Source organism: Mytilus galloprovincialis, chromosome 1, assembly GCF_965363235.1.
Source record: "Mytilus galloprovincialis chromosome 1, xbMytGall1.hap1.1, whole genome shotgun sequence".
NCBI classification, from domain to species: domain Eukaryota; kingdom Metazoa; phylum Mollusca; class Bivalvia; order Mytilida; family Mytilidae; genus Mytilus; species Mytilus galloprovincialis.
In genome coordinates, this window is record NC_134838.1 from 72,046,567 (window position 1) to 72,072,028 (window position 25,462).

At 31.4% G+C, this 25,462-nt stretch overlaps 1 protein-coding gene across 1 annotated transcript; it reads left to right on the plus strand.

The window, feature by feature from the left end:
* The first annotated feature begins 83 nt into the window (after positions 1 to 83).
* On the plus strand, positions 84 to 24,544 carry LOC143077878 (uncharacterized). Its single transcript, XM_076253193.1, has 11 exons — positions 84 to 278; positions 810 to 992; positions 2,810 to 3,007; positions 3,905 to 4,039; positions 4,943 to 5,080; positions 6,440 to 6,583; positions 8,653 to 8,787; positions 10,242 to 10,367; positions 10,949 to 10,985; positions 22,196 to 22,247; positions 24,464 to 24,544. The coding sequence occupies exons 2-11, from the start codon at positions 818 to 820 to the stop codon at positions 24,542 to 24,544; spliced, it is 1,221 nt and encodes a 406-aa protein (XP_076109308.1). The 5' UTR covers positions 84 to 278; positions 810 to 817.
* The last annotated feature ends 918 nt before the right edge of the window (positions 24,545 to 25,462 follow it).

The following is a 25,462-nucleotide window of genomic DNA, read 5'->3' on the forward strand; positions in this document are numbered from 1 at the left end:
TTTTTACACTGGATATTTGATTGAGTAGAAAAGGTTTCGAAATCATCTATATATATATATTTTTTTTGTAATTTTAGGATGCTGGAAAGGTACGTGGGGACCCAATTGTACAACTGATTGTCCAGATGAATGTATAGGCAATCACTGCTTTCCTCATAATGGCTCCTGTATTTGGGGTTGTGATGTACAAAAGTGTTTTCACGGACTGTGTGATCCAAAAACAGCTGTTTGTACAAAGGGATGTGTACCTGGACGAGGCGGGAGATATTGTACATTATGTAGGTATAATGGATAAAATAAATTACTCAATATTATTAAATCTACGAAGTCATAACTTATTCCAAGCACAGCAGTTATGCGTCATTGCAAAAGAGTAATTTCCTTTAAAACACTGGTTTTGTTATTATTGCGTTGTTGCTGTTCTATTACTCAATCAATGACGCATTCAGTAACGACATATTTTGTCAATGTAGATAAAACAGTTTTTTTTAATAAAATGATGAAAAGAATCTAGTGTTATAACATACACCATGTTTACGATCTTCCTAATACAATATATAAAACAAATAAAATATGTTTTACAGCTAACCATATACAAAAATGCAAGATGTTGAAGTGTATGGAATTAGCATACAAGTTGTATTATTACACTGAACTGTCTATAAGTTTTCAATGTACAAATTTCGTATTTGTCAAGATAAAAATGTAGAATAAGAGTACACAAAAGTAAAACATTTTATTCATACAAATGTTAATGTTTTCTTATAAAACATAGTTTTGAAATATTTATTTTATACTTTCAATTACAGATAACACGATGTACAATAGAATTGTAAAACAAAGCATTACTGTTTCCAGTTCATTCACAAATGTATTAACCGATGGAAATACCACTTCCTGCATCAGTATAGTAACAACCAGTTCGGATTCGTATGTACAGATTGGAAATGAATCGTTAATTGTCATAACAGGAATGTATCTTTTCTTTGGGGGTGAGTAAAAAGTAAACCAATAAATCTACTAAAACCCGAGGTAAATTCAAAACTATATTATCCTAATCAATTGAAAAAATCAAAAGCTCAAACACATTTAACGATGGATAATAATTGTCATATTCATCACTTGGTACCTGCATTTTCTTATGCAGAACATGGTGGATTTAATCTTGTTTTATCGCTATCCAAACCTCTTACTTGTACGACAGTCGCATACAACTCTATTAAATGACAACGCTGGGTTAAAAGAATGTAATGATAAACATTATGTTTATGAAAGTCTTAAGTATATGATTATCAATGATTGTGTTTTGGGCAGTTTAAACCTACTTGTAGATTGCAGTCTTCTTGAAGTTTTTTGTTTTTCTCACTCGCTGACAGGAGATTTTATATTTAAGAGCTTAAAGCTCCTTTTTGTAATTCTATTTAGGTGTAAAATGTTGACAATACGAAAGTACTAATATAGAAATCTTGGGATTGGTTTTCAAAAGTATGTTTATATCCTACATGTCGTAAAGCATGGCATTATATATATTCTTTACGATTATCACAGGAATATGATGCATGTATGTCTCAACTGTTTATCACTTAAAGCTCCCGAAAGATATTGTCATATTCAGGATAATATGCCAAAAGGAAATTTTATTCTAAAAGACACAAAAGCTATTGAATAATGGTTAACATAAGTGGTTAAAGGAAAAATAAGTTGTTTATGGTATAGACAAATAAAAATAGGTTCTGTATATTAAAGACTTGACCACTTTAACATACATGTACAATAGTCTTAAAGCCACATAGTAGGATACTCGGTAAGATAAATTCGTTACACAGTGTGGTAGTGTTTACGGTGGGCTATAATGTTATGAATTAATATACATTTCAGAATTATTTGTTGGAAGGACATGCAGTAATATATTAATTTCGTTACCTAGTCCTTAAAATAGTAACGCGTTAACTTAATTAAAAGAAACTGGAGGAAATAAATATTGAAAGTTGGGTAATGACTTTATTGATCAGATTAATAAAATACTCGAAAAAGTGTCAACTTAATCGAGATGAAGGTTGCTTATTTGCATTCTCGTAAACCAGGATATGTAAACGAATCATAGACGAAATGTACATAAACGTGAAGCATTTAAAACAATATAACTTGCAAAACGAATATGTTGCCAATTTTGTCAATATGTTTCTATAGCCAACTTTCAAAGTTGTATCGATACTTATAGACGTTTCACTTTGTGTTTTCGAATCATTTGATATTTTTTTTATATTCATTACTACTGTAGTTTCATTGAAGGATGTTCGCTGCTCGTGGTTTCGAATTTTTTCCCGAAATTTTGCATCCTCTTATTTAATCCGTGTAGTATCCCTTAACTCCTACCTTTTTCACAATTTGATTACATAGATTTTAACAATGTTTAAAATGCCCTTTTTGAAAATATTATCCTACCTACCTTTTTACAGACATGAATTCTTCTGTCGGCATTCACAAAGTGTATTGTACTAATACTACCGATTCCTGCGTTGATGGTTAAGTGTAATAGAATGCAGAGTATAACAACGAGGATATGGTCGTATTTGCTGTTTGCAACTATGTTATTTATAAAACGCTCATTCTAAATGGAAATTCAAAGATCGATGTTTAGCAATTAAACTAATAAAGTTATATAGAATGATAAATGTGTCAACAAATGTCTGTCTGAAACTCTATATCTATGCATGTATATGGACGTTTCTTTTGGAGTATTTTTTTTTTCATTGTGAACTGTTTTTTATCAATCATTGTTAGGGTCTATATTACATCTTATTTGCAGACAATACTACCATAGCCGGCAATCATAAAGTGTATTGTTCAAATACCACTGATTCATGGGCTGATGGTAATGTGTTATACAATGCAGAGTATGTTAACGAGGACATAGACGTATTTGCTGTTTGCAAATATGTTATTTATATACCGCCCATTCTGAATGGAAATTCAAAGATTGATATTTGTGAAATCGAGATTGGTGGTAAGTATGTAAAATTTACAAATTAAGTACATTTGTGTAGTACGCTATTTCTAACCATTCTGACATAAAGCAAGAAGATCCTGTATATGATTAGGGTGAACAAATTTGATACCATCTTATATTTCATTGATAATCATAATATATCAGGGGGGAAACAAAAAAATCCTTCGTCGAAGAAAATAGGCAATTACAGTGTTACTTGCATAATCCGACACCTGAGTATTCCAACATCCTTCTTTAACCGATACATGTTTATGGTCACAAAATATACCTATCCCTTTAGAAAAAACCTGAGTATTCCGACACTTTGCTTAATCCGACATTTTTGTCTGGTCCCCAGTGTGTCGGATTACATAAGTTGTACCAGTACAACTTGGAGAATGTGACGCTACACACAATCGGACCCCACAAAAGAGTTGGTAATCTTATGTGCTCATGCAAGGTAAGTAGATCAAGCTCCACAACTTGTACCAGTCATAAAGTGCATGGCAAGTTCTGATAAGGTTAAGTTTGTTCCTTCTTCTTTAGAAGTTCTTGAATTAAGTCATCCGATTGTTTGTTACAAATCGCCATCCAAACGTTATAAATAGATTGTCAATCAGAAGTTAAAAATCATCTTGGTACTGTCAGTTTTAGAGAATTCTGTTTGATTAAGAGTGATTTTTTTCAACGTACGACGTATCACTCTTTTTGACAAGATACCTGTTTTTAAGTTGGCGAGGAAATAAAATTGTAAAAACGTCAATTCTAGCATGTGAAACAATTATGTATAGAACACAAATTCACACATTGAAAATGTTTTAAAAAACTCGAATTCACGACATTGCGTGTGAACCATCTCTAATCAATGACATAGTGTAAAGGACAACCATGAGAAATACGACACTTTACTTGCAGGATGTCCGTATGGGAAATATGGAGATAGATGTGAATCGACTTGTCCCGATCACTGTATAGGATCATGTGATTTAAAAACCGGAAACTGTGTGTTCGGTTGCTCAAGTGGTTGGATCGGTGAAAAATGTGACAGAGGTAACAGTTTCATTATGTCTAAATAACGCAGAGTGACATAAAGTAGTTATATTTATACTACTTTTAACAAGGCTTGGTAATATGACATATATAGCTGAAATGCATGTTGAGTATTAATGTTTTATCATCCTATGATCACCAAAAGGCACTTTTGTATGTGCTTCTTTAACGACAGAAAAAATGATATATTTGTATATATAGTGATAAGTAATTTTATCAGTGATATTCTTTTTACAGTCAATTTTAAGACATATGGCAAATGCTCTTCTTTTAGAAAATGTCTGGCTTTCCATACCTGCATGAGGTTTTCCAGGTACACCAATATACTTGAATACACGAAACCCGCTTTAATGAAACGTTAACCTTACCCTGATAAAGTGTTGGAGTGATTAGAACAAATAGATTTTTATTGATTGCAATATTCAACGATTCACTCCTTTTTTGCCGTTTGCTCTAACAATTTAGTAAGTTATTTCGTACACCCCCTTTTTTACACTTTCAATACTCTTATTTTCACCTTGATGGACATTTGGAAATTTCAATTTTCCAGATTTAAAAAAAATATCCTTCATGTATTGGTTTGAAAACAGGCCATCAGAAATATTTACGATATTCAGGTAATCTGATTAGCAGACTGTAAGAATAGTTGATACATTTTTTTATTGTTGATTCCTCTTTAGTGCCAGTTTGTCAGTTTAAGATTGAGATGAAAATCGACTATCCTAAAAATTAATCACAAAGCTGTAACGTATAAAATGCATTATTGCACATAAAGTTATCTTGTATTTAAAGGTAAATTATTGATGCTTACAAAACAAATGGGTTATTTACAATGTGGCATTGACAAAATGAAAGTAATTATATAAACATGATAAAGTATAATCTTCTTATTTCATTTAACAGCATGTGATGAAGGTAAATTTGGTAGTCAGTGTCTTCGAGACTGCTCTTCAAACTGCCTATCATCACCTTGTGGTCACGTTACGGGACAATGTAAATCAGGGTGCATGAAAGGATGGGAAGGATTAAATTGCACAGAAGGTTTGCGTATTTAAATTAATATCTGTTTGGTTGGTATTAATTTGAAAGATACTTGAAATTACTATTAAATTTCGACCGCTCTCGATTTCCCAGTGGAAAGTTGTAGATATAAACATGATATCTCTTGTTAAATTCAGTAAGCTGCCATGTTGAGGATGTAGTGTTCGATATTTTGCAAAAACCTGCTATTCAAATCATATATAGCACAATTTTTAACTGTAGGTTTAGATTTAAAACTTGAAATCAAACCACCCAATCGGACCATATTTGATAAATTTATGTTTTCCAAGGAAAAAACAAAATTCACCATCATCAGTTATAAACAATTGATACACATCATAGAAAACTAAGTTCACTGTTCCAATAAATTGCTCACTCGGTAGATTTGTCCGCGTGTCAACATCAACGTCAAAGATTGCTTTATTTGTCTTTCCATAATGATTTGTCTGAAAAGTTTCTGAACAGTTCTGAAAAGACTGCAAGCATAGTTTTGTATTTGTACTGAATGTACTGCAGTAAGTTATCTTATTTGATAATTTGGTTTTGATAAGCAATTTGCAGCTCTGATGTGGAACACTCTACCTGTTGATGAACATTATGAGTTACAGCTAGCTATATACGACAATCACACAAATTGGTCAACTTCTTTTATTGATTTTCCATAAGCGGTAATGTTAAAATTTTAACTTAGTCCATATCGTAAACTTTGATATGTACGATAGCTCGTTTCGAAGCTGTTACATTGTCACATGTTTCATTAACTTTACGGGGAACGAAGTGCGATTACTTCTTCTTTGATTTTTGATTCCCCGCAAATCCTTTCGTGATGCGACCCCTCGTGGTAACAATTCCCTTTTTTAACACAGGTCCTTTGAAAATTAAAATACTTTGAACACTTTTTATAGCTTTATAGTCTTCACACATTTGTCTTTTTTATCCTCTACTTACTTTCCAAATCAACCCAATTGGTTAATCTCGGTCACTTGTAAAAATAGAAACATGTCCAATATCACTACACAGAGATTTTTTTGATTTTTGGTTTTTGTTGAGATATTGATCCAAATGACATCCTTTTCTGCCACCGGCACATAACTTCTAACACCTCTATCGTACACATGACAGAAACATACACATTTCAAAGGCGATTTCAAATTTATCCACAAGCTACTGCATGTGATAGAAAATCAAAGAAAGAGATAATCTACGAACGGACCTTTTTCATTAGAAATCTTCATATGTTTTTCAATACAATCTAGTCGTAATGTATATTCAGACATCTAGTTATCGTGCTTCTTTTGGTATATCTGTCGCTAACGTCAGCGTTAGCCATACATTTACATTTGTAACTGGATATTTCAGAGTGCAGTAACGGAAACTTTGGTTTGAATTGTTCCGATACATGTCATGGCTGTATAGATAATGAATGTAATCATATCAGTGGTGTTTGCAAAATTAATAGTTTTTGTAAACCTGGCTACAAGTATGGAACATATTGTAATGAAAGTAAGTGTCACTACTTTAAACAAGTCCAGAACGATGCATATTGTTAGCATGATACGGGTTATGTTTTTCTCATACTAGTATATGTTATGGTGGTATGATACTAAGCACCTAACAGAAGGGATTGTGCCTGATATTCATATGATGAAGACATAATCTTTCAATTAGTTTGATTGCGGTCTAGTTTGACGTCAGTAACTGCTAGTAGTCCTTTCTTTATATATGTAGCATTGTTTTTTTGTTTATAAGGTTCTTTTGTTACCTATTCTGAAATCAGACTCGAACTTCTTTTGAATTACATTTTAATGTGCGTATTATTTCTGTCTACTTCTTTTTTTTTTACATTGGTTGGAGATGAAGGAGAGGGATGAGATCTCACAAAAGAAGTTTAAACCCGCCTTATGTTTGCGCCTGTCCTACTTCTGGGCTTTTTTAGTCTTATATGCTGTTTTTTATGTTTTTATTTTAGTACACTTATATGTTTTGGAGTTTAGTACGTCGTCCATTTGCACTGAACTAGTACATGATTTTATTAAGGAGCTAGTTATGGACCACCTCCGGTTGCGTGATTTTTTTTTTGCTGCGTTGATGTCCCATTGAAGTCCTTCAGCTGTTATCTGCTTTTTGGTCGGGTTGTTGTCTTTTTCAATATTCGCCATTTCTTTTCTCAATTTGATTTGTTCAAATTAGATATGTTAGACATTAAATGTAGTTATGCAAGTCATAAGCATGGTTAACGTTTCTCATTGTATTCTGTATTGATGTCTTCGATGATATGGGCATTGTGGATTTTTGTCTGAGTCTGTACGTATGTATGTCACCAACGTACGATAACCGTTCGTTTGTTTGTCAGTTATCAGGATTAAGTTTTGGTTTAGGATCCGTTTCTTTAAAGTTGAGGTAAAACCAGGTTATACCCACCGTTTGCGTCAGAGAACCCCTTTTCCAAGTCAGGTACAGGGTAGTTGTTTTTCACTTGTTCCGTTGATTGATAACGGAATTCGCATTGGAGTTAGTATTTGCGTTACACTTTTTAAACATCAATCTGAAAGGTTGTAGATACACTCATCATAGATACCAGGATTAAATTTTGTATTAACGCCAGACGCGCGTTTCGTCTACAAAACACTCATCAGTGACGCTCGAATAATAAAATTAAAAAGGCCAAATAAAGTACGAAGTTGAAGAGCATTGGGGATAAAAATTCCTTAAAGTGTTGCCAAATATAGTTAAGGTACATATTATATATTCCTGAGGTAAAAAAGCCTTAGTATTTCAAAAATTAAAAAGTTTTGTAAACAGTTAATAAATAACTAAATATAAATATGATCATATCAATAATAATTCATGTCAGCACATACGTGCTGACCATTCGGCTGGTGATACCCTCGGGGAATTAAAAACTCCAACAGCAGTAGCATAGTACACTTCTTCATTATGATGTGAAAGTTTTTTAGTATATAACAGTTACCCAGATTCCACGGTGCATAGCAGTGTCAAAGTGTGGATGCATTCTCAATTAAAGGAACGTGATCAAACATAATTTGGGTTTTTAAAACATATGCCTACTTGCGGTTTTTGAGTCGCATAAATTTGTTTTGTTATATCTCCATTTTTACATTAAAAATTGAAAATGCAAATATGTAACATAACTCCAGCTCTGAAAAGTCATTGGTTGTCGTTGGTTTATGTATGAATTTACAATGGAATAAACAAACCTATCGTTTTCTGGTTTACATTGTTTCATATGTGTCTTTTCCGTTTCTTTTATAGCTGCATATATCCATACGCTATGGTTTTTTACTCATAGTTGAAACATTAAATGTGACTTATATTTGTATTTGTACATGTCATTTATATCAGATTGTGATAGTACCAGCTGACAATTGTGTCTTTTGGAAAAACTATTTTCATTTGGGTATATTTCATGTAATTCTATTTTAATATCTTCATATTATCAAATAGTATTGCATGTTAAAATGTCTTTGGTTTGATGATTATAGTATATATATATATATATATATATATATTTTTTTATTATTTTGTGTTTGATTTCAAAACTTGTTTTGTAGAGTGCGAAGCTTGGCATTTTGGTACTAATTGTAATAAGATGTGTTATTGTCTTAACACAACATGCAACATATTTACTGGTGAATGTTCAATTAGCGGCTGCAAAAAGGGATGGGGAGGTGACTCGTGTGATCAAGGTAAAAAACAACTTTGGAGTTGTTTGTTAAAAGTCATTAAAAGCTACATGTCTTATAAAACTAGTATGTCTGAAGCGTTTTTCGTCAAAATAAGTCTTATCAATGTAGGTTATACTATTGCTAAACACTTGTGCCCTGGTTATACATGGAGTGTTACTTTATTCATATGAGACTTATATAAGCTTTATAAAGCATGAACTGAAGTTTCCTTTTTCTAAACTTCACCTTTCTGGTTAGTAGATTATGTTCACTCACTATGTATTTGCTATGTTGAACGCACGTATCCCATCAAACCTATAAATGGCTAGGACAGATACAGATGTGTCTACCTCATATCTTGACAAACGTCTAGAACTTGACAATGGGGTTGGTTGATGACTTAACTTAACGACATAAAAGAATGTCTTTGCTTTCCATTCGTGAAATTTACAATTTTCTCTAGCTACATCTGTTTAAAACTAGTTGTAACAATCTTTTTCCTACTGAAAATGCCTGTACTAAGTCAGGAAAATGGCAGATGTTTTTTCACTTATTCCGTCGATTGATTACGTTTGATTTTGTCAGTTTTTTAAACTTCCCCTTTTCAATTTGTCTATGAGTTCAGTATTTGTGTTGTACATTATTTTATGAGCAAATCACTTTTGCTAGCTATAAAATTAGTAACACAGCGGAGTTACTAGTGGAGCAGGGTATGACAAGTGTGAACCATCTGGAACACCTACAATGTATGGTGTTATACATTGTATTTACCCCTCCCCTTTTTACTCCTAAAAAGTGACCCCGGGATCACAATACCAAATTTAAAATATGAACCCCCATGGATATTCAAACTTTTTCTCTGCTTCAAACGATTACCATCTGGTGAATCACCTTGGATAGTGTTCAATTGTTTTATGATGGGGCTCAAAAAACATAATTAAGTAAAAAATGGTTACCACTTTCTGACGTGTTATTTATTCATATCAAATACTTTTAAATTGTTAGAACTAAACAAAATAGTTTGAAATCGGACTGGCAATTTGAAAAAACACCGTTCTTCAAAATACAACATTTAAACCTCAAGGTTGGGCAGAAACAAATCCCATCAACTACCGAAGGTGATTGATGTGATCATTAATGCAATGTCCAATATACTTATATATATAAACTTCTAGCTTATTCATTTTATAATGTGTATCTGGCTTTCTCTGTTTTAACTATATCTACTTCTGTGGGACGTGCTTCAATCAGTCTTGTTTTATTTTCAATGGAATGCAGAGAAATATAAACAAAGGACCCATGCCATTTCGAGATCATATTACTAACTGTGTATTCTTTGGTGAATTTGATTCTTTTTGTATGTATCTGAAAGACCTGTTGACTATTTGTGGATGACGACATCCGATTTGATGACAAAATATGCATCGTTTATTTTAGCCTAGTTGTGTATTGATTCATGTTTATATTGTTTTCAGTTTCAGCAGAATCATCAGCAATGATCAGATTTGGGTTCTTCATAGGTGGTTCAGCCAGCATGTGTTTTGTTCTGTTTATAGTTTGGATGGTGAGAAATGCAAGAAGACGAATATTGAAAAACCAAGGTATCTTAACTATAAATATCAGAATACATTTTGGGAAAAGACAGCATTTCATCAAAACAGTGTTACAAGCGAGCACGTGCTTTTTAGCAATAGGCAGACGATGATTTTAGTGTAGAGGAGAAATAAACATGAGGCATTTCAAAGTTAATAGCATTTCTGCTTAAATTGTCCGTCGACGGATTTGATAATCAGGAGGAATCTATGGTCCAGACACCAATGCGCGAAATACCATTCGGCTTATCCTACAAAGTCGTGGTTTGTTTTTTTCATGTGTCGTCTTGCATATTCGATTATGTATACAACATTTGCTGCTGAGTTTTAGGATTGTGCTTTCCTGATAAATGCCGCACTCTCGGTGTTGTTTGTTTATTTTGTATTGTTTTGTTTCCTTCTTTTTAACATATTGCAATTGTTCAGCTTAATATATTATACTTTAGGTTAAGAATAATGTTGAAGAATGGCGATCTGTTCTCAGAATCGAAGCAGATATTCCTAGTATTTTTTTTTTTGCACTTCTAAATGTCTTTTCGTATTGGATCTTCCGTGACAATTACTCTATATAATATTACATTGTTTTACAGAAAGTAGGAAAGGTTTAGACACTTCACATTCAAATAGGTATGTATATTTGATTAACTGTTAAATTGTCACAGTCGCATTTCCTATGAAAAAATCTCTAATCTTCTCACGAAAACGAAGGATATAAAGCATCTCATAATGGATGAAGAAATTCTTAGGAAATATCTGTATCTATTTGATTGTAAAAGAGATGTATTATAATCTTACTGGAAGAAATTAAAGAAAATGCTTTAACATATCAAATTTGATATAATTGAATTTATATTTTATATGAAGAATCTATTGAATATTTTACAAAACCAATGTTATTTGTAATAGCTAGTATAAACTGCAAAATCGAAAAAGAAAAAAAAACACAAAAGAAAGAAAGAAAGAAAGAAAGAAACGTGGTGAAAACAAATGTCTATTTGAATGATATAGAGATGAATATGAATTATAACGTTTTAAAAAAAAAAATAAAAATGCTTTAACATATTAAATATTTACAATAAGTTTCAGAATATAATTGAATTTAAGTTTTATATAATAACTCTAGTAAATGTTTAACAATTACAATCTTTATGTTATTTGATATTGCTAGTATTAACTTTAAATTCGAAAACGAAAAATACAAAAGAAACGGGGTGAAAGCAAATCATTTAATTGTCTATTTGAATGATTGAAGAGATTTGGGGAAAACATTAAAATATGTAATAAAAATAGATATAGGAAGATGTGGTGTGAGTGCCAATGAGACAACTCTCCATACAAATAACAATTTAAAAAGTAAACCATTATAGGTTAAAGTACGGCCTTCAACACGGAGCTTTGGCTCACACCGAACAACAAGCTATAAAGGGCCCCAAAATTACTAGTGTAAACCATTCAAACGGGAAAACCAACGGTCTAATCTATATAAACAAAACGAGAAACGAGAATCACGTATATATTACATAAACAAACGATGCACATTAAGTGTCTTGTAATCCTGCTCCTATGTTGAATAACTGTTTCTATTTAAACGTTCATAGTTATTGTTTGTACGCTTTATTTTATAGTCTAACAATACAATGTTATTATATAAAACAATAGTTGATAACTAAAGTAAGCACTTTTCATCCTCAGCGTCAAGTTTTTTATTTGCAAAATAAAAAGAATAAATTTGACTTGTCAAAAAATGCTAATTTGCCTTGTAAAGAGCTTATGAAAGCTACCTTATGCAATTGTGTCGTTCTAAACATTCTCCCTTGACGCTTGCAACTGCTAAGAAACATGAGAAAAACTTGACGACCTATATCCTAGTTTTGGTTTTCCTCTCGTTTCTATATCTTGAACACATTAATGTCATATGTTTTGTAATGTTAATGTATTGTACATACATGTATATATAATACATAATATTGATTGCATGTAAGTCCTGTATGACATTTCTAAATGGTAATGATATAGAAAATGTTTTTTTTTTTTGTATTTTGTAGTAACGAGCAGCATTATGATGTCATTATGAAAATGGAAAATGCATCAACTTATCAAGATTTGACGAAACAAACAGTTCCTGTGTCAAACGACTACGATCAAATCAATAATGCATATGTCAATCAATAAATTAAAATTTGAAATTTTCTTATTTCTGAGAGAAAAACCGCTTTAATGATGTTTGCTTGTCATGTTTTGGATTTTTTGTCAGAAATAGAATCCTCTGGTTTTATTCATTTGAATGTTTTTAAAAAAAATTGCCCATTGGCCCCATTTTTCTTTCTATAAATCTTTTTCATGTATAATAATAAGCCATCTGTAAAAGTCTTGTGAAATTTTAATTTTTTTCTAATAGTTTTAAAGAACTTAAACAATGATAAAGCTATTAAAGTCAAGAGAGAACATTTTCCCGCCAAAATACCAATGGCATATATCTCGAAAACAAACACATTGATTTATACATTTTTGTTTTGGTCTTTTGATTCCTTTATTAACCCCCCTGTAAATATAAACTAGTGTTTTAAAAAGTCATTTATTCTGAAACTGAGAGGCGAACTCCCTTAAGTGTATTTATGACAATATTAGGTCAATATTAAAACAATGCATTTACTTTTTTGTATTAGTCTTATAAACTGTTTTATGTCTTTCGTTTTTTCGGGCGTTGCCCAAGCAAAAAAGGTACACAAGTCTCAAGAGGCTATCAGAAAAGTTGTCAAAAAGCATGTTATTCTTCATTTTGTCTAGTGATAACATCATTATTTATGACGGTGTTCCCTATAAAAAGTGCTTTCGTGTTATCTGTTTATTGCCTCTGTTTTTAAAATATGATCATGGCACAACATATAGATTTTTCATATAACTATGAAAGGTCTATTGAGAGCAACTTATAATTGTATATCAAAGCCCTTTGCTGAATATATTGAGAACAAAATGTAAAATAACGAAAGAACCGAACTCCGAGGTAAAATGAAAACGCAAGTTCGTATTCAAACAGTAAAATCAAAAGCTGAAACATCTCAAACGAACGGATAACAACTGTCATATTTCTGACTTGGTAAATGCATTTTCTTAAGCCTCGGTCACACCTTACCGGATAGCACGAACGGACGCCTAACGGATGAAAATAAAAGTTATCCGTTGACAAAATTGTGATCCGTTGGGAGTCCGTTGATGTACTGACCGAATAACAAAGACGTGTAACGGATGCCTAACGGAAACACACCGGATATTCAACGTACGAGAAACGGAAACAGACAAAATCATAAAAATACAAATTGTGTAGTCTCTAGGAAATCTTGTAAGATGTCCAATGCTATTTTTGCTAAAAAGGTTCAATTTGGGTACTCGGTGCAACTTGGGTATCGTTACGTTAATTACTAGTACAATTTTAACTGAGAAAAAGATAACTTGAACAAATCGTTATTCTACCTTGGCCTATTTGATGTTCTCAACAAATCGTTTCCCTTTAAACAAATATTACAAATAATGTATGACTTAAACCTAAAGGTATACACTTTCAACAGAAGTGTACTTTTTGTATTACAAATATATAAGCAAAATTTCAAAAAAAGTCAAAGCTAAGGTATAAAGATGAAAAACAGTGTAGAAAAAAAATATACTATGATGAACTTTTTAACTTGTGTATCAATAACAATAAATCTTCTAACAATTCGGTATGCACATGCGTAAGATAAAGAGAGAGCAATAGTAATGTAAAGGAAGCCAAATTAAGCTCTTCAAAAATTATTATTTGAATGCAGCAGAATTGAAAAACTCATTCGCAAAGTGGACAAAATTATTCATTATTGTACAGTTGATACACTTTGCCCTTTGATAAGAACAGCTCATTCTAAAGATGATTAAAAGATTAAGAAACTGGACTCATGTTATAATACCAATGCAAAGAGTAAACCAAGGTGCGATGGACTGTAGAAATAGCAAAGGAGTTGTGCTGAATAATGCCGAAAATTGATATAAAAAAGAAACAAAAGTTTGAATCATAATTGGTTTAATGAGTCGAAATCAAATCGAATAGATTCAGATAAAGAATTTGACAATGTTGATCATACCAGAGAATATTGAGGTTAACGTCATGAAAGTAGTACAACTGCTATCTTTAAATGGTGACCAAGGCCTTGTCCACTGCAGTTATCAGGGTGGCTGTGAGAAAGAAACACGAAAAAGATTGAGCTTATTCTGTAGTTCCAGATGTCATGCTCACTTGATTTGTGCAAATAAATAGGTTATTTGATCTATTAGGCTTTACTTGTGTTTCCAATATATATGATATAACATATGCAAGTTTTTATCGTGATTTATGTTGAAAATGAATGGCTGAATTTATTGTTTTTAATTTTTGCTTATAACGACTCTGTCACTTTGCACCAGAAGTCCGTGGGTAAGTGGCAACAAGCTGTTTAGCTGAATTTGCTCAACGTGTCATGTAAGCGTATGTTGTTACTTTGCGTCCGTCGTTTGTCTGTAATCTAAATGAGTAAACAATTATTGTTTTTGTTAAATCATTTCCTTTAATTTTTCTAATTTTTAGTTCTGACATTCATGAAAAAACAAAACACTATGTAACATATTTCAAATCTTAGAACTACATTTTTTTAGGAGCTAGGGATTCAATTAGTCATAGTGAAATTTTTTTTTTTTCATTTTCTGTCAAAGTCTCATGTCTTTTGCATGTTAGTGTATCAGCATATGAAAATGTAACCAAAATACATCATTGGCTTTGACCTCAAGGTGAAATTATGGATTTTTGTATTGTACATACTTGTGACCCCTATGACTTTTCATGTTTTTTTCACAAAGTGTTATGGTATTTGGAATATCACAAAAGGATGAAGTGTAGGATTTTTAGGTGTCTATGTATATATACAATTATTCGCCTTTCACTTGAATATTGTTGTAAAATATGAAAGTCCTTGTGAATATTAATTAATATATGCATTATCCAGAAATATTGGACTTTTCCATTTGGATAAATAAATTTATAAATATGCTAATGTCTAATATATATGTATTTGACCTCAGTCAAAATTTTTAAGGTGCTTATGATACAATTCTTGCAATTTAAATATTTTAAACTGTTAACATAAATATTTAGTTTTATGTTTTCTATATGTACATGGGTGATAACTACCCTTATATTTTATCAGTTGAGGCTGCTTTTCATGCTGCTCTGAACACCATGGTTCTGTTGGTATTATTAGATACAGTCTAAAGGGGAAAAATCCTTACATATGATATTTATTGATTATCTCCCATGTCAATTATGTATTCAGTGTTATATTATGTTGTATTTTATTATATTAGTATTTCATTGTTATTTATAACAAAAAATGTTGTTATCATATTGTATGAAATTTTTAACCCTCATAACCTTTATATAATAGGTTATATAGACATAATACTTGCATTCCAAAGAACTTGGTGGTCCAATGTGGCAAACCCTTTCAACATCTGGGGCATCAGTTCCCATACCATGAGCTTCAGTGGCAAAAAGCAACTTTATGGATCCATGTGTGTCCGACATGTTATGTGCGATATTATTTTTTTATCTAAAATTATACAACTAATTTCAAAGGCAAATGATTTACAATGATCATTTAATTTTTCTTTATACATGTCAAATACTGTTTCATTCAAATCGTTGTTTATTGTTTAATTCTAATGAAATATATTGAATAAAGTGGACATCAACATTGATGTTCTGTAACAATTAAACTATTATTTTTGTATGCATCCATGTACAAAGATGAATAAGGGTTTTGTCCATTGCCAAATATTAAAATTAAATCAAGGCCAAGAGCACTAAATGCATGATGGTTATGAGTTTACGACTGCATTAAGTTAAAATAAAAATTTATAATATCAGTAGTAACCATTGGATGTCAATGTCATAACTTGTTTGACAATGTTAGTGAGTGGCACATCTAACGATTGAGTTATTTTTCAACTCTTCAAAACATTTATTTCTAAAATATGCTCATTTCTTGTAAACCGTATTATGAAATTAAAAGAAAATCTTCTACCGTAAAAATGGAAGTATAATTTAATACAGAAATATGTATAAAAACATCAGACAAAAATGAAAATAGAAACACATAATTATGTACTTTTGTGGAGTCAGTACCGTATACCAGATTTAAATCCATTCCATTTTTAAAAGTTTGTCTGGAGTTTGCTTGTCTATGTTTGATTTCTTAGTACATTAGAAAAGAAATGCTATATTAATATAAATTACCTCATTTGTGCAAGGTGCATGGAACTGAGACACTGCTGAAAGTATCTCATTAGTATTATCTTCAAGGCGGTCTGCCTGTGACACCATGTCATAGCCTACGCCACACCATTTCAGCTTTGAATAGATAATAGTTTTGGGAACATTCCAAATCTCACTACGAAGTTCCTCAATATAAACTTTAGAAACAGATGAATGATTGTAAGACAATGTATTGCCCACAGGCATGACATGGTTCATTTGACATTGGTCTCATTTCATGTTTCATTGGACGTTTAAATTAAGTTTCATAGTTTGGTCTATTTCTATAACTAGCTGCAAGCAATATTCTATATATGAAATGATTGTGAGGTGTACATGTATTTCCATCTTGGTTATCTGACATTAAAATCTTGGGTATATGTTATGTAAGGAATTTTTTGACTGTAACATTTTAGGTCTATGAAGAAATGTTTTAAAAAAGGTGCTGCACACTCAATAACCTGTATATGTTGTGTTATACTAAAGTGTGCTTAACATTTTTTATTGTTTTTTTGCCCATAATTTTATTCTAATTTTCATTTTAAACTGGAGTAAATCATGAAAAGGTTGATGACGTCACAATCACAATTCAAAATTATGTCTATGAGCTGATAGACAAAACACTGTCAGCTAATCATAAGACTTCTTACATCCAAAATTAAACTTTGGTTTAATACTTGTAGTAAAAATTTTAATTTATGAGTATCATTGCATTAAACATTTGGTTTGAAAAGCAGGAGAGACAGTTCAGCAGGTGCACTCTTGTTTTAATAAATGATTGAAGACACATATTTTAACATGAAATATAAAATTGAACTAATCAGTTTTTGTTTTTTAAATTCTGTATTATCTGGTAGATAATTCAAAGTGCTACCAAAGTAATTCACACAAAAAAGTAATTAAAGCAATAAACACATCAATAGTTCCTGTTCGACCACATTATATCAAGAATCTGTATTATCTGCTATAATGGCAGGGGTATCATTGGGTACCACCCAACTCATTGTTGTAAGGTTAAATGTGTCATCTAACAGTACTTGAACTAATTATACATAAGATGTAGTAAGAGGGCAAATGAGGCAACTATCAATCCAAGTCACTAGCCTATTTTAAAGTGTTGACCAAAATCTTTTGCAAAGCGTAGCGAGGCTAAAAATAATTGTCCAAGAACAAAACTTGCTTCTTGCAAAACGCTCACCATGAAACAATTTGATCTATATGTAAACAAGCTTTTGGTTTTGAAATTTCCGACATGAGGCAATTGTCTCAACTACAATGTTTATGTTGTTAAGGCCCTCTGATAAAAATGTTCCTGAGACAATATAGAGGGGGTATACAACCTTTGTCGATAATCTAGGATCAGGTGTTTAATGTTTTAAAGCACATGATTTGGGGATTGGCCCTTTCAGGATAAGGGAATCCTTTATTCAAAACATCATGATTATAATGTATTTTAATTCGAGACTTCAGGATTTTATGTTTTTTTAGCCCAGGATTTCGAGATCAGGACCCCTCCTACCCCATCCCCTTTAAATGCAGATATTTCAAGTGTATCTAATTAATATTTATTCTTTTTTAGATAAAAGATTTGCGAATTTTGTACAGATTTTTTCTTTTGAAAAAAGATGAATGTTATAAATTATCTGATGCCCTATCAAACTATGCATAGCATTTATAAAATGGCTTAAAAGACCTGCTGAGTTATTTACTTTCAAAAGTAAAACACTGCAAGTCAGATTACGTTTTACAAATTACAACAGAACAAACCATTTATTTTTGTGATTATCAAGACAGTCCCTTGTTAGGGGGAGGGAGATCCTGCCAACAGATTTAGCCCGCCACATTATTTATGTATGTGCCTGTTCCAAGTCAGAAGCCTGTTATTCAGTGGTTGTCGTTTGTTTGTGTTACATATATGTATTTCGTTCATTTATCTTTATACACATAAGGCCGTTAGTTTTCTTGTTTGAATTGTTTTACATTGTCATATTGAGGCCTTTATAGCTGACTATGCAGTATGGACTTTGCTCATTGTTGAAGGCTGTACGGTGACCTATAGTTGTTAATGTCTGTGTCATTTTGGTCTCTTGTGGATAGTTGTCTCATTGGCAATCATACCACATCTTCTTTTATAGAGTTATTTATTTCAACCCCATTCTGAATATCAAATGGTTGTCCCCTTACACAACATATTTTGTGGTTATGAGCTGTTGCAAGCTGCTTTTCTAAGAAAGAACAAAATAAAATATATTTAACATACATGTATATAAATATAATTTGTTCTTCCTTTTATATTCTGCAAAACTGGAACACAATTCAAATACAATATCATTTATTGATATCTATTGGTATTAACAATAATATCAAACATTTATCTGTTTGATTATTTTTGGTGTCTCTGTTTATCAGTTTCATACTTGAGTTTCCCTTAAGTTAAAAAGTGTCCCACTGACTCTGCGGTCAAGAATGGAATGAATGAATATTACAAATACCTTCAAGATTATTTGTTAGCGCTGCATTAACGTTTACAGCCTTTCTACCAAGCTTTCTTGTTTGCTCTTCAATAATGGCATTTAAGGGGCTGATTATTATACATTTTGTGTTATTTATTTTTCCCAGCATTCAAAAATTAAAGACTTTCCATAGCCAGTTGGTAGCATGATCAACGCATCATTTTTTATTGCACCTTGAATACTTTGCAATTGCAAAGGTTTCAAGTAGGTTAACTTATCATTTCGCGTACAGTTGATTTTAGTTTATGCAATTTTATGTATCAAAACATTCTTATGTTTTTCTTTAACATCTGTCACGGTATCGTCTGCTGACATATTGATTATTGTTGTCATTTACAAATGCATACCGGGAGAAAACACCGGCTTTCCTATTTTGGTGACGTCAATATTTTATAAATTTAGAACAGCCTCGGTTTCAAATAAAAAGATGGCTTTAAACCCTGTCTTGATATATGAAATATGTAATATGCACATTTATCTAGACAGGCGAACCAATCCAAGCAAAACCAACCCTACAAAAAACGGAGATGATGTATGGTCCGGAAAGTTAAGTAGAATATGTTGAATTTTAATTGACATGGTTATATTTATAAATTAACTGTTTACAAAAAAAATAATTTTTGAAATATTAAGGCTTTTCTATTTCGGGCATAGATTACCTTAGCTGTATTTGGTCACTGATGAGTCATTTGTAGACGAAACGCGCGTCTAGCGTATATACAAAATTTAGTCCTGGTATCTATGATGAGTTTATTTGCATTGAGATTATATCTTACGAATACAGCAACAGAAGTACATAAATATTTTTAGCGAGAGAATTGATAAAACAAAGCGTAACAAATCTCCACCGACAAAAGATTATTTTCAGAATTTTGAATGCAAATATAAAGTTTCTGTTAAGCTTTTTATAATTTATATTTTAAGGGAATTTGTTTCTTTTATCAAGGAAGCTCCATTATGGTTAGAAAAGAAAGAAATGCTGCAGTTTGTTTGATGATTTCCGTAATATTATAGAGAAGGAAATGCACCAGAAGAGATTAAACTAACTTTGAATCACACGGTAAGTACAAGCTTTTGTTTTTAATATAAATGTAAAATCATAATTATATACACATGACATTGGTTTACTACACGTACATGACGTATGTCTCTGGTGCATACATACAGCTGAAGGACGCATCCGGGTGCGGGAATTTCTTGCTACATTGAGGACCTGTTGGTGACCTTCTGCTGTTGTTTTTGTCTATGGTCGGGTTGTTGTCTCTTTGACACATTCCCCATTTCCATTCTTAATTTTATTAAAGGTTTTATGCAGTTTTTTGCATTTATTATGTACTATCCAGTTATTCGTTGGGGTCCGTTATATTAATTTGTATATTTGTTAGTAGACATGAATTTGACAGATGTCTTTTACTTGTTCTGTTGATATTTGTCGTTCGAGTGTGTCTGGGTTTGTTTTTTTTAAATGTTTGCTTTGTAGTTCGGTATTTTTGTTAGACCTTTTTACTACGGAGATAGCTGACATACTGTATTAAGAATTGAAGATTATTGTATTATCAGCCTTTGTTTATTATGTCGTTTTAGTACTCTACTAAAAATCAGAAAAATGATGTGTTAAAAGAATAAAATTAACCTGTTAGTATGATTTACGTTAACAGAAAAATAAAGAAACAATAACAGTAAAAGTTTTTACTGCTGATGATTGGACGACCACCTTCACCAGAATATATGTTAGATCTTCTACAGCGTGTACAAAGCTGCTGGGAATCACACAAAGGTCCTATCACTGTAGTTTGTAGGTTTGTCCTTCTAAAATTAATTTAAATAAAGACTAGTGCATAGATATAACTTAACTATGTCGCTGACAAAACTATGATTTTGCAAACGTGTTCAAGTTTGTTGTGCTTGGTGTTTTTCTCTAAGTATCTCCCAAAAGTATTGATACAAAAAAGAAGCAGAAATACCAAGGTGAAATTACAGAGAAAATGTCGAAGCAAAAACATAAAACACAGAGATTAAAAGAAAAACACGAGAACAATATCATATATTTAAAGATCTCGAGCTTGCAATCAAATGCTCATAAATAGTCAGCAGTTCCAGTTACACGAGTGGCGGTTGTCGAATCGACGGTAGACATCTGTTTTTCACGAACGTCATGGAATTTTCTCAAAAATCTTCAATTATGATGTTTACAATCTTGCAGTATTTTTTTCCATACTTGCTACTAATGTTTCCTTCAATCAACTACAAAATGTACTACACTGTCTCATTTAAGGTAGCACAATACAAAGATTTTATAACTCCAACTCCCAAGTTTTAAAATGCTGTAACTTTCATAGTAATGCTTGACAATTTATAAAAGTGGTAGTTTTAGATAGCTAACACATGTAACAGATTACTCTTTCCAATTAATGCAATGTTAGTATTATGCAACAATTATGTAACTAATTATAATGTTAACTGTGTCTAAAATATTATTCACTAAATTTCCACTTTCAAATAAAATTAGTTTCTGCATAGGTATCTCTAGAGGGTTGATTTTTTTATATGTTGTTCCTATGGCCATTATCTACAAAGGGTGTCTCAGATTTCAGATAGAATGTATAGAACAAATTTTACACCTAATTAAACATTATCTTCTTTTATGTGGTAAGGATGTTTACACTAATTAGAGATTTATGAGAGAATGGAATACCATAGAGACAATCTGAGACACCCTTTTGAAGCCCATGATGTGCTGATTAAGATTTAGTTAAAATGGCTGTATAGTTAAAGAGATGATAGAGCTAAATTCATTCAAGTGAACTTACCCAGATTTTGCCACTAATTACATAATAATTGCTTACATAATGATTGCATAATAAAAATATTGCATTCATTTAAAAGATTAATCTTTTATCTATCTATATATACCTGTTTTATTATTTTCTATGCATTCATAAGAAAGTTACAGCATTTCAAAGGTTAGTGATTGGAAGTAAAAAAATCTTTGTATTGTGCTACCTTAACAGAGTTTGTCCCAGAAGTGGAAAACGTAGATCAAATGTCATGTTCAATCATACTGTGAGAAGAACCACAACGATCCTAATATAAAGTATACTAAAGATAATGTTATCATAATGATTGTAATACTGAAATGTACTTAATATGACCTTACATATTCAATATTTATAATAAATAAAAAATGATTATAATTAATATTTGTTATAGTTGTCAAGAAATCTCTGGTACGCAATGTTTTTTTTTAATATTTCAGTGATGGTTGTAGTAAGAGTGGGCTATTTTTTGCATTGCGATTGATTTAAAAAAAAATGCAGATAGATGAGGAAATTGATATTTTTCAAGTAGTTAGATGGTTAGAGAGATTTAAATAAAGAGACCAGAATTCCTTGAGGACTTTGTAAGTGTTAAGTCACGTGGAAGAACTCTTAGTGTCACCAGTTGCATTGAAATAACTTAAACAGTTATTGAGGGCTTAACCTTTAGACAAAGTTGATGACAATATTTTTTTCTTTGTTAATATTCAATTTATACTCAATGTTTTTGTAAATTTCAAGTAGCTCATGCTCTACTTAAAACGATATTTCAAAGAATGTGCACCGTATCATTAATTTATTCATAAAATAGTTACTATAGTCTGTGATTGACGAAGGTCGTAAAACAAGGTTCATGAATATGGTGTTTTTCCTCAAACGTAGTGAAGTTTACAAATTGAATATAAACAATGATCCCCTTGTTGTCCAAATATTAGTGCAAAGGAGTAGGTCCGGTAAGGGTCGGTTTTGGCCTCAATTTTCAACTTCATCTGACGAAAGATTTTGGACACTCTTTAAACACTCAAATGTCTATTTCAATTGATTCAATTACTTTTTGTGAAAGGTTTTAACTGATTCACTCTTTAAAAACGATCCGATTCGAGCTTTACTAAGAAAATCTATCAAATATGCCAAAAACTGTCACTTTTCATATGTTTTTTGTCAAAAATGAAAGTGGCCGCATCCGTGTTAATCCTCGACCTTTATATATGTTATGTATCATCATTAAACCCAACGTACGTTTCAATATCAAGAATGAACACGATTGCGGCCACTTTTGTTTAAGACGGAAACCGTCTAAAATTTAACCAAAAGCTGAAATTGTGAAGATTTCAGTAATTCAGCATGACTTAATGATGCAAGTACCCGATATATGTGCATTGTAATGCCAAAAACAGCCTATATTTATGTACCAGAGGCATTATACCTTCCAAAATAAATCTAAAAGTTTACATTTAAACAACTTTGTAAAACTGCTATATTACTGAACCTACTCCTTTAAGAATAATAATTAGGGTTCTTTAATTATCACTTGCAACACAAAGGTAAACGGTCTGTAGTAATCTTAATTCAAGTTTGACGAGTAGGTCCGAGTACACAGTTATCGTCCCTTGATTTTCGTTGTCCACGAATATGGTCCCTACTGTGGACAGTGTGTTACTTGTCAATTTTTTTTATACCCCGTCCAAATTTATTTATTTATGTTTTATGCCTCAAGTAGCAAGAAGGGGGATAAAATTACACTGTAAAAAAATTTGATTCATGAATTATAATGTAAAGTAGTGATTTGGTCCAGTTGAAAAAGGTCAAAAATTAGCATTTCGGAAGCTGTCAAACGATTTCAAGCCCCCCTTCACATAAAATGGACCATATTTTGAGTTAGAGCTGATGAAGTTTTCTATAATTTTGATATAATTTGTCCCAAAAGTAGTACAACACACTGTAAAAATATTATGGAGAAAGCGCAGGTGGGATTTTTGTATTTCCATTTATTGTCTAAAGGAAATGCACTACGAAATAACTGTGTACTCGGACCAGTAGCTATACCAACAAACTAACAATTTTCTCAATTAAAGAAAGGTTCTACATACAGTGTACTAACCCACGCTGTACTAAAATAATAATTCCATCAAATTGTTGAAAAAATATTTTACAACAGTTGTTGAATTTCATCATATCCAACAGAAACTCCTGAATACATACATATTACAAGTCTTTTAAAAAAGGCTGGGGAGTTACCAAATTTGTATAATTATTTGATGTACGATTTTGATTAAAAAAACTAAATCTTAATACTGAACCATAAAAACTGTTTTCTTTATAAGCGTTTGGACTATTGAAGACGTAGCACTTTTTTCCTCTTCTTCTCCTATCTAAATACAGCTCTTTTGTAGATTACATAATTATGTAATCATTTTTTATACAATTAGTGTATATCATCTTAATTTCCTTTGTCTATTTTAGGACCAGTACGAATACTGTTACAAGTGTGCTAGAGTGTTACTTGAGGGGGATTCTAGTGATTCACTGTATGATCATATTTAGTGACACTAAACCATGCTGTCAGTTTGTTAAGCATTTATTGTAATACAGTGTGTGTACATTCTATCACCACAGTATTGTTTCTTTAATTTTTTTTTTACAACAACAAACAACATACAAAAATCCAGACAAACAATATAAATGCATATTGTAGTTTCTAAAAGATCAATTGTTTCTAAATTGTATTAGTATCTATTATACTTACTAAAACCAGCGCAAATCATACATGATCAAAAGGTCAAGTTGCTGTTGTCCTGTTTAAAATTCTTTTAATAATCACCATGTGACGTTGATTTGTAATTGTCACATACATGGAAATATGTTTGTACAAAAATTTACTAGAATCATATTCACAATGATTCGCACAAGAAGTGTAATACTTTGGATATGAATTGGACAAATGACAGTTGTTTTAATGATAAATGATTGAACACTTCTTTCGTTGATAAAGAGAAATCTAGCTTTTTCAGTTACAAACAATTTAGGTTTAAAGATTTTACAATGTTAATTGTAATAAAGTATGTGATATCTTTAGCTCTTTTGTTAGATATTGCCTTTTTTAATCATCGTTACTGTAGACGTTATTTTAAACATAGTATGTGCACTATCATATTTTAAATGGTTCAATTCATTTAAACGACATCCATATGCAATATAAAAAAGAAGATGTGGTATGATTGCCAATGAGACAACTATCCACAAAAGACCAAAATGACACAGACATTAACAAAAACGTTATCAATTTGTAAAATACATGTTGTCATGTTTGACAATATTACGTTACTTTAAACATATTTTATTTTTAAAAAATCATGTACATGACATACACATATAAATACAGTGATACAATAATACTAAGGGATTCGAAACAAGGTTTCTTTATATTAATCCGTATATATTTATAATAAACAAGATATTTTA

Excerpts from the sequence above, each read along its gene's own strand:
- LOC143077878 (XM_076253193.1), top strand. The coding sequence starts at position 818 with ATGTACAATAGAATTGTAAAACAAAGCATTACTGTTTCCAGTTCATTC. Across the intron at positions 5,081-6,439 it reads AGGATTAAATTGCACAGAAG|AGTGCAGTAACGGAAACTTT; the intron begins GTTTGCGTATTT and ends TGGATATTTCAG. Across the intron at positions 6,584-8,652 it reads TGGAACATATTGTAATGAAA|AGTGCGAAGCTTGGCATTTT; the intron begins GTAAGTGTCACT and ends CTTGTTTTGTAG.